The sequence below is a fragment of the Manis pentadactyla genome, chromosome 1 (genome assembly GCF_030020395.1).
Source record: "Manis pentadactyla isolate mManPen7 chromosome 1, mManPen7.hap1, whole genome shotgun sequence".
Lineage (NCBI taxonomy): Eukaryota > Metazoa > Chordata > Mammalia > Pholidota > Manidae > Manis > Manis pentadactyla.
In genome coordinates, this window is record NC_080019.1 from 206,208,880 (window position 1) to 206,219,268 (window position 10,389).

The following is a 10,389-nucleotide window of genomic DNA, read 5'->3' on the forward strand; positions in this document are numbered from 1 at the left end:
GAAGTGGATTTTACACATGATTCCAAATGATTAGCATAATAAAAAACATGGGCTACTTTCCTTTATCTGGGGAATATTAACTGATCTCATTGAAGAGTGACTCTAGAGCTTAATGGTTAGCACGGAGTTTGGGTAGTGGGTTTTTTGTATATAGTTACATTGCTCTGACTGTAATTATCTTGCCTTGCATTTTCCAGAGGGCTTCACCCTATTCTGTCTAAGCCCACAGTCCCTATCTCACTGGTACACCATAGCTCACTTTCTGCTCTCCCAGTGGCTGCCTGTCCTGTGCCCCCTGCTTCTCCAGGAGGAACTCGGGTGGTGGGTCCCTGGTGACTGGTGGACGCCTGACATACCAGGAACAGAGGAGAGGAGGGAATGGGTGTTTCCTCTCCACCCCTCCCCGGTGCCAGCAGTCCTGTGACGGACCAGTCACTCTGTCCCTGGTAAATATTCAATAAATGTGCAAACATGCTCTATTATATACACAGTGGGTGCTATTAAGGCCAGGTGGGAATGTCAGAAAGTTTCATTTTCCTCACAACATATGTTTTTATTTCTTTTGGGAATATCTAACTGTCTATCTATCTATCATCTCTACCTGGGGGTAGAATTGCTGGGTCATAATCTTACACTTTTAACCACTACACATTTTGGCTTGTCTCAGTCTGTGCTGTTATTAAATAATTAATATTATCAATAACACTAATACTTGCTTCTATTTATGAAGTGTCTCTGCTGAAGAGCCCTTTGCTTTTATTACCACCGATCCTCACCTCGGTCGTTTAACACAGGAATCATCATCCCTGTTGTACAGGTAAGAGAAACAGGCTCACGGAGGTAAGGCAACTTGTCTACAGTCAAACCACGAATGTGGGTGGAGCTAGAACCACAACCCACATCCGCCCCTTTTTGGTGCCCTCTGTGCTTGATATCATGTCCCGGGCCATACCCTCTTCCCAGAGCTTTTGAAACATGCCTTCTCCCCTCCTTTCAGGCCTTTTCTGGAAATTAGGCTGGCTTGAAATCCCAAGGGTGGGAGCTGCCAGTCACTCTGCTCTTTTCCCCGGGGCTGAAGGGGAGGGGCTTCCCTGGAGCTGGACATAAAAGGGAGTGAGGCCTGATCTCAACCGGCCAATACCAAAGGAGGTTAGGAGGCTGTGAGGGGGAGGCAAGGAGTTTGTTTCGGCTTCTGGAGATCAGGTGAGTTGAGGGTTGTTGGAGTTTTGCTAAAGAGAATGAGGAGACAGGCAGAAGCAAGCAGACTTAAGGAGTACTAAATGGGGGCAGCCCTTTTATAAACAGGACTGTTCTGGGAGTCCTCCAAGATGCTGGAAGGAAAGAGTGATTCTACCTGACTGGGGAGGGAGTTTTGTTCCATAACCGTTCCTTGAGCCCCTTGCTCTGTGCTAGGCACTCTCTGTACTGGGTACTGGCAGAACATCTCAGGGCAAGGCACCCAGGGGTTGTGGGGGATCAGGCAGAAACAGACACTTTGCTAGGAAGTAGGGACGAGCAGGAGGAAGAGGAAATTCTGTGAGTCTTAAAAAGGCTTTCCTTAGAGAGAGGTGAAATTGCAGCCTTGGGGCTTCAAGACCTCAAACATTAGTCCTAGGCCAGAAGAAGGGTTTGCTGGTGGAGGGAGCTGCCTGTACAAAGTCTTGGGACATGCAAGGGCTGAAGCAGAGAGGTTTAGGAGAGAAGGTGGCAGGTGGCCCAGGGCTATAGCGGCTAGAACTCTGCCGTCCAGTGTGGTTGCTAGTAGCCATAAGCCACAGTGACTATTTCAATTTAAATTAAAGAACATTAAGTTGAATTGAAAATCCAGCTTCTCATTTTTAACAGCAACATTTCAAGTGCTCAATGGCCACGTGGGGTTAGTTGCTATGGTATTGGGAAGAGTAGGATATAGACTGTGTCTCCATCATCACAGAAAGTCCCTTTGGCCAGTGGGAAGCCTCAGGAAGGGTTCAAATTGCTCAATGACCCAGGAGAGAGCAGGCTTAGCTGGGCTGCCTGGCTGTGAGATCCTGGCCAGTGAAGTCCCTGGGCTACAGGTGAGGGAATGTTCTCCCGCAGCATGAGGTGATGTGACTCACCTCCTGCCAGCGTAAAGTGGACTCTGCCCCCCGGGAACAGGAATTACCTAGACAGCGCCTGGGATCCCTGATCAATGTGCCCAGAGCCAGGATCAGAGAAACATGGAGTGAGTAGTCCTGGGAGGGAGGGAGCTGTGGCTGCTGAGTGGGGCTGGGCCTGGGCATGGACGGGTGTCCAGCTTGGTGACAGTGGGCACATATGGGGTTGGACAGAAGGGCTGGGGAAGGTGTGTGTGAGTTGAGAGGGGGGACCAGCGTGGGGGCCGGCTGTGTGGAGGGTGGGGCGTCAAATGGTGAGAGAGGGAGGCCTCCTATCCCACCCTAATGAGCTGTTCCTTCCCAGGTCAGACACCATCCAGCTGACAAGGATGGAATATGCCATGAAGTCCCTCAGCCTACTCTCCCCCAAGTCCCTGGCCAGGTGAGGACAGCCAAGGGTGGAAGGGATGGGGAACTACTGGTGAGCTGTAGGGCAAACCTCAAATTTCAATGGGCACACAAATCACCTGGCATGTGTTAAAGCACAGATGCTGTTTCAGGAGGTCTGGAGTAGGACCCAAGAATTTGCTCTTCCCACAAGCCCTCAGGTGACACTGATGCTGGCACCCCCACCCCCACCCTGCAACACACACAGACAGAGTAGAAAGAGGTAGACATTGTGCTTGGTGTTTTCATTCTCAATCTCATATAAACCTCACCACGACTTTGGGAAGTGGGAATCTTTATACCAAATTAATTGATGGAGAAACTGAGGCACAGAGTGGGAACTCTCAGTCACCTAGCAAATGGGTAGTTGAGTCAGGATTTGAACTTAGGTCTGCCTGACTCCAAAACCCAGAGTCCCTGCAAACCTTTGATTCTTTCTACGTGGTGTATATCAGAGTTCAAAACTACCTGACATTAACCTCAGCCTTGCTACTTCATCCCACTTTACAGGTGAGAGAATGAGGCCAAGGGAGGAAAGTGGTCATCTGGGGAATGTGGGTGGGCCTTCTATCACCTTGCTCCTCCTCATGGTCAGCCTCCATCAGCAGCGTTGACCTCACTTGGGAACTTATTAGACAAAGAATCTCAGAACCCACCGAGACCAAGTGAGTCGGCATCTGCATTTTAACAAGATCCCTGGAGGGCTGTCCACTAGAGTTTAGGATGCACTGAGCGAACAGGTCTTTGAGTAAGACCACCTAGAGGAGTAACATCATGAGCTCAGCATAGAGGAGCAGGGGAGTGAGTTACCCTGCAGTGGGGTGGGGGCTGGGAGGTAGGTAGCTCATCCTGACTCTCCTAACTGCCCCCAGGTATGTGGCAGTGAGCACCTCGGTGGTGAGCCAGCAGCTGCCCAGCTCGGAGGCCCCCAAGGCTCGGCCCTACAGAGTAAGCACTGCTGACCGGAAGGTGCGGAAGGGCGTCATGGCGCACAGTCTTGAGGACCTCCTCTGCAAGGTGAGGGAGGAGCCAGCCCTTGGCACAGCCCAGCTACTTCCCAGCCAAGGGACCATGGCCAAGAGCTGACCTGCCAGCTGCCTCTGTCCTCCAAGTCTTGCGCTGGAAGTTCATGGCTCAGATGGTGAAAAGATTTCCCTTCCGATGCCAGTCCAAGGGCTGGAAGTGCCTGCCTGGAGTGCTGTCCAGTTACTCAGTGATATGTCTGGTGGCAGGGAGAGGGCAGTATACTGCTATTCTATAGTAACAATAGGTCATTGATATTTTCAGAGCCTATTTTTCTTACCAGAAGGACCCTTAAGTTCCCCTTTTCAGTAGTTCTTAAATTTGTGAAGTACCCAGAAGTTGGAAAAATGGGCAAGATTTTAGACTCCTTTCCCTATTCTCTTGCTTTGAACCAGAGCTGTTGTCCTTCAATCTGTCTCCTATGCTGGCCTTCCACATAAGGCTTCATTAGTACTTGTAGAGGACTTTCTTCCAACTGTTGATCAGCAGGCTTCCAGAGCAGGAAGTCACTCGGGAACTTATTAGACAAAGTTCCCGCTCTTGGGGGTGGTAGCACCAGCAGGCAAGAATGACATCCTTCCCCATTTCCAGGCTCCCTCTCCACTACTTCTCCCACTGCCCCTCCTACAGACTCATCTAATCTGGCTCCCAATTAGTCACGTGTGCATCCCATTAACTTATCAGTTCCAGGGGATGGGATCCCTGCTTCTGCTCATCTGCAAGGCTGAGAGCCTGGCACAGATCAAATGTCTAGATGAGGCTACTAGAGTCTGTTTAACATGCAGAAATCACAGCTGACCTAACCCTCTACTCCAGGTTCCCTCACCCATTTCTTTGAATTAGGTCAAATCTTCCTGAGAGACAATTTTCCCTCCCTTGTGAGGCTTCTGGCTGTGTCAGACTACATTTCTTGTGCCTTGACTTAAAAGGGCTCTTTCACATTTGAGTCTAGACTCGGCATTGTTTTTCACTCTGAGGTCATGGGACCACCTCCTGTATCAACATAGCCTCATTACACAGGGCTTCCCAGATTTCATCCTTGGGGACTGATTAGGTCATGAGTGAGGCCCAGGAGTTGTCATTTTTAGCAGCTTCTTCAGGAGGTTCTTGTAGCCACTGAGCCCCTAGTTTCCTAGTACCTTAGGGTCAGGGAACCACTAGTCAGTGTCCTAACTCCAGAGAGGGGAACAACAGCGAGGGTCCATCTTTCCAAGGTGGAACACAGGTTGGAAGCAGGTCTTACCAGTAGAGCAGGGAGGCCATCAGCCTATCTAGACTGCTTTTCCAAGTTTGGCAAGCAAAAGAAAGGAGCAGAGAGAGTGATGGGGAGAAGGTACAGTGATATGGCTAGCAGGGACCATAGTATGAAGTCCTGTACTGGCCATGCCAAAGAGCAGTTGGGTTTCATTTTTTAAAATAACAGTGAGCCACTGGGAGACTTTAAAAATTAATTTTGAAACAATCTCAGACTAACAGAAGTTGCAAGAACAATACAGGATTTCCTGAATCACTTGAGAGTAAGTTGCCAACCTGTTGCCTATCATTCTTGGATACTTAAGTGTGTCTTTCAATTGAGGAATGGATTAAACAGGTGGTATATCTATAGAGTAGAATATTATTCAGCCATGAAAATGAATCATGCTACAACATGGATGGGTCTTGAAAACATACTAAGCAAAAGAAGACAGTCTAAAATAAACATGTATGATTCCATTTATATGAAATATCCTGAATATGAAAATCCATAAAGACCGTAGAGTAGAAGTGGCCATAGGTTGGGGTATGGGGAGTTGACTGCTAATGGGTACTGTGTTTCTTTTGGGGTGATGAAATGTTCTGAAATGACATAGGGGTGGTTGCACAATTTTGTGAATATACTAAAAAACACAGCTGTATACTTTAAAAGGGTGAATTTTATGGCATATGAATTATATCTCAATAAAAATTCATGTGACACCCATTATATATTTTTTGACAGCACTGTTCTAGAATATTAAGGCCAGGTGCAAGGAAGTACCAAAAAGACAGAGATTCCCCAGCAACAGCCTGGGTTCCAGTCCCAGCCCACAGATCCTGGCCCACTTGATCTTTCCCTGACAGTTGAGGTGATGTGATGTAGATCTTTCTGATGCACTGTAGCTGCATGGGGGTGGCAGAAGCATCGCTGATCTTATTCCGTAGGCCCAGGACACCCTGATGCTTGCAGACAAGCCCTTCTTCTTGGTGCTGGAAGAAGACGGCACAGGTGTAGACACAGAAGAGTATTTCCAAGCCCTGGCAGATGACACACTGTTCATGGTCCTCCAGAAGGGGCAGAAATGGCAGCCCCCATCAAAGCAGGTGAGGTCTCACCTGTTGGGGGAGACCATTGGGAGCCTGGGAGGTGTCGCTGAGGAGTGCCAACCACATGATTGTCTTGATGCAGGGCACTAGGTACCAACTCTCCCTCTCCAGTAAGCCTGCCAAGAAGATCGATGTGGCCCGTGTAACCTTCAACCTGTACAAGATGAACCCACAGGACTTCATCGGTTGCCTGAATGTGAAGGCAACTCTCTATGGCACATACTCCCTTTCCTACGATCTACGCTGCTTCGGCGCCAAGAGAATCATGAAGTGAGTGGATTGGGATTAGCTGAAGACAGGGTGGGTATGCAGCAGTGGGAGAGCCCCCATCTGCTTAGATGGACCTCAGCCTTCTAGGGCCTGGGACTGGTGTTCATGCAGACAAAGCATGACAGTTAGCGTTCATTTAGAACTTTACGGTTGAACTAGTGCTTTAAATTGCACTAGTGTGTGCCAAAGGGATACATATACTCCTGGTGGAACCAGGATACATTTAGTTTTTCTAATCACCTTCTACAATGACTAGTTTTTTTCACCTAAAATAGCAAATTTTCCTATGTAGTCTTCTGAACAACTTTTAAAAAGTGAACATGGATCAAATATTTTATGGAACTTGTTAATTAATGAGAAAACCAGCAAGAAGATACAATCAATTCAAAGGGGAATTCAAAATTCCACCCATATCTAGGTCTATCGAGAAGGCTGAGATAAATTTATAGATACAAAACTGAATTTTTCCGTGGGGGTGGGAGGGATGAAATAACTGTTCTTCTGCAGGACAGAATCAATTTGAATACCTATGGACAATAGTCATTTGTATTGTCTAATGAACTCTTTTTTTAACTTTTTACTTTTGAAAGTCTAATCAAGTAACAGAAGGCATGAAAATATGTTGAATCATAAGGCAAGTACTGTTAAGGTAGTGTTTCCCAAATTCAGCTGCTCTGGTGGTGCTCTAGAAAAATCTTACCTCATTAGGTAGATGTAACTACTGAGGCAGAGCCATCAAACCAGTCCAAACCTACAAAGCTAGAGTGTTGCAGGGCATGGCCTCTTGCCAGTTTCTTCCAACAGATTCTACTCCTCCCTGTTTTATTATTTACTGAGCACCCATTACGTGTGCCTGGCCCAATGCCATAAACTAAGGATCGAAGGTAAACAAGATGTCAGACTGTTTCATGAGGGCAAGAATTTCTGTTGCCAAATGAAGACACACATGATCCTTGTTCTTAGGGAATTTTTGAGAAATCCTGCTCAGAGTCCAGGGTCCCCACCGTTCTGCCAGAACATATGTAGCAAGAGCATATCAAACCTTCTTGGCCTTCTGAGTTTATTCTGTGCATACCCAGTCTACAGATGGCAGAAGTGAGGTTGTGTGGTTCTGCTTGCCAGAGATGACACTCAGTGGTAGGTCTGAGCCTGGTTCTCTGAACCTGAGAAGGTGATCTAGAAGTTCCCTTTCCTCCTCTACCATATCCTGTCCCTTCTTGATCTGGGCTTGCTGCCAGTAGTTTGCAGATTTCAAAATCTAGAGGAAGAAATTTCAGCCTTGGAACTCAGTCCATTTAGGTGAAGTGGGACTCTCAGACCTAAACACAGTAGATATGTTGGAATCAAAAAAACAACAGCAAGCTGGAGTCAATACAGCGACTTAGTGGTGTCAGCTAGGTTGGTTCAGTTTGGGGTTGTTTTGTTATGTACTTATACATAACCCAAATTCACCACTTCAATCATTTTCAAGTGTGCAATTCAGCGACAATAAGCACATTCACAATGTTGTGCAACTGTCTCTACTACCCATTCCCAGAACTTTTTCATCACCCCAAAATGAAACTCTGTCCCCAATGAAACTCTCTACTCCCCTTTCCCCAGCCCCTGGTAACCTCTATCCTACTTGCTGTCTTTGTTAATTTGCCTGTTCTAGGCATGGCATACAAGTGGAATCATACAACACTTGCCCTTTTGTGTCTGACTTGTTTCACTTAATATAATGTTTTTAAGGTTCATCCTTATTGTAGCATGTATCAAAATTTCATTCCTATTTATGGCTGGACCTATTCATGGTTTTAAGCCTCAGCTCTCTATGTCGATAAATGGGTATACTTCTCAGGTACAGCCTTTAAAATTGTACAGTATTTTCACATTAGATATTTATGGTTCTAGTTGTCTTTCTGCCCCTCTACACCTCGACCATAGCTTATTTATTGAATGAAGGTTAACAGAGGACTAACATTTTCATATCAGTCAGGAAATATTTTTTTCCTTTTATTTTTCTCTCCCTTATCTCTAGACAAGCCACCTCTACTGACCCTCACCTGTCTCTTTTAAACAGATTTGAATAAGAACTTGGTTAAAGTAGTCAAACATTCAGCCAGCTACTCTTGACTCCCCATCAAGTGATTTTTGTTCTTTTAGTCTCATAATCCTGTGTGGATCAAAATGGTATGATACCATTTACCAGATGAGAAAACAAGCTGAGAACTAAAGCAGTTTGCCAAAGTTCACATACCTAATAAGACTGTAGAACTAAGGCCTGTCTGATTGAAGTTCTGTTCTCAGATCACTGCAGCACCAGGCACAGGACCTTCACGTCTAGCCCAGTGAAAATTAGCTAGCCCACAGATGACTTGGAAGGGTGTCGGAATCTAGAACAGAGGTCATGAAAGGCAGAGCCCTGCTATGGAGATTCCTCTGGCTGGTCCAAAGTAGTATTACAAAAATAAAAAGCCTTATTAAATCAGCTTGAATTTTGCATAAAAAAATAGTGAGGTTATGGACATCTCAACTGAGGTGTGATTGCAGGTAATGCCTATGGTCTCTTTCCCATTTGCTGAGGGGAGGGAGCATCTGTTCCAGTTTGCATATCACTCTACAATTTACAAAATGATGAAAATGGGGGAGGAGACATTTAGGGAATGCAGGAAGGGGTTTTCTTTGTGTTTTGACTCTAGTGCCTTCTTTTTCCCCCAGGGAAGCTCTTCGCTGGGCTTTCTTCAGCATGCAGACCACTGGCCATGTGCTGCTCGGCACCTCCTGTTACATGCAGCAGCTCCTGGATGCCACAGACGAAGGGCAGCCCCCCAAGGATAAGGCCTCATCCCTCATCCCAACTTGTCTGAAGATACTGCAATGAAGGCCCAAGTCCTTGGAGGCCTTCCCCAGACAAGAACTAGACTGGAGACCCCATGCTCAGCTAGTAACACCCATAAGCTAGCAGCTAAAGAGCTTATTATCTCCCCACACCTCCCTCACCCGCACAGAACAATGAATGAAGTTGGGGGAAGGACAGGAAACCTTGGATGACCAAAGGAGAACTGAGGATTCTTAGCCTGGCCCAGCTCCTTCCTGCCCAAGGTAGCTTAGCTGACCAACACTGGTCACCAGCAAGCTAGACACGAAGTCTGCACCTCAGCTACCCATCTTCACATGCTGTACACTCCCTACCTCCTAGCCACTCCTCCCCATCCCTAATACTCCTGAGTGAACTGTCAAGCCTACACTATAGTGCATATTAGAGAGTTTGCAATAGATTATTTATGCTGACACCTCTTTTTTGCCTGTACTCTTTGGGGGTGAGGGTGGGATTTTATTTAGAAGGTTGGAAAAGTCTAAGGGAAGAGAAGAATCTATTGTCAAACCATTCTTCAAAATATGGGGTAATAGGAAACAGTTCTTTAAAAAAAAAATTTGCATTTGATTTTGGAACTGATGTCTGCTTAACCAGGGACTTGAGCAAACCATGTAATCAATATTATAAACTACAATTTCCAAACTAAATTTGCTTATCAGAAAGGTTTGATTGGCAGGGTAGGATTAAAGCACTCTTATAATTTCAAAGTGCTGCATTTGATAACAACTTTCAAGTGTTTCGTTGGGAAAATACTAATTCAACTGTAACACAATTCTCCATCAATGCCTCCCCTAGCTTACCAAAAAGCTTATTTTTCTATGTTCAGAACTTTCAAGCTCAGGATTTCCAAATGAGCTGTTAGGTCACCACAAAAAAGAATATTAGTTTCTCATCACTGTGAGCTGGTATTTTTCAGTAAAGGGCAACTCAAACAAGACAAGTAAGAAAGACTAGGTTTGTAGGTGACTATGCTTTAGTCTATGGCTCTCAGATTTTAAAACGTGTCATTTATGACCCATACCATAAAACCTATTTGGGTTTATTAAATACATAGACAAAAGCCTATGTTACCAAAGCTACAGTCTGAGGAGTAATTTTTGGCAGCTGAACCATACCCTACAGCCATGTGTGGGAGGAGCTGCCAGAGCTACCAGGAAAACTGTCTATTCTGGGCTTTCCTGCTCTTGCAGTTTTGGCTCGAGGTCTGGCTCAGTGCCCTCCTGGCTCCATGGGGTGGGCCTTCTGGCAGGGAAGCGCAGTGTTTACATCCGCACAGAAGCTATTCTTGACCAACCCTTGCTTAGGCAGCAACCTACCTGCTTGTCTTGAGAAGTTAGTCCAAACTGAGTCGGACTAGGGTGGCAGAAG

The 10,389-nt window shown here is 46.1% G+C and overlaps 1 protein-coding gene across 3 annotated transcripts; it reads left to right on the forward strand.

Moving 5' to 3' along the window:
• Nucleotides 1–1,063: 1,063 nt before the first annotated feature.
• On the forward strand, nucleotides 1,064–9,440 carry CIDEC (cell death inducing DFFA like effector c). 3 transcript variants are annotated; one of them, XM_057506935.1, is made up of 7 exons: nucleotides 1,142–1,203; nucleotides 2,140–2,206; nucleotides 2,443–2,520; nucleotides 3,398–3,542; nucleotides 5,730–5,888; nucleotides 5,974–6,161; nucleotides 8,862–9,440. In XM_057506935.1, exons 2-7 carry the CDS (start codon nucleotides 2,202–2,204, stop codon nucleotides 9,022–9,024), a joined length of 738 nt encoding a protein of 245 aa, XP_057362918.1. In that variant the 5' UTR covers nucleotides 1,142–1,203; nucleotides 2,140–2,201; the 3' UTR covers nucleotides 9,025–9,440. The 3 variants fall into 3 exon arrangements, with proteins under 3 accessions (XP_036734386.2, XP_036734387.1, XP_057362918.1); XM_036878491.2 differs by lacking the exon at nucleotides 2,140–2,206 and having other exon boundaries at nucleotides 1,064–1,203; XM_036878492.2 differs by lacking the exon at nucleotides 3,398–3,542 and having other exon boundaries at nucleotides 1,088–1,203; nucleotides 2,080–2,206.
• The last annotated feature ends 949 nt before the right edge of the window (nucleotides 9,441–10,389 follow it).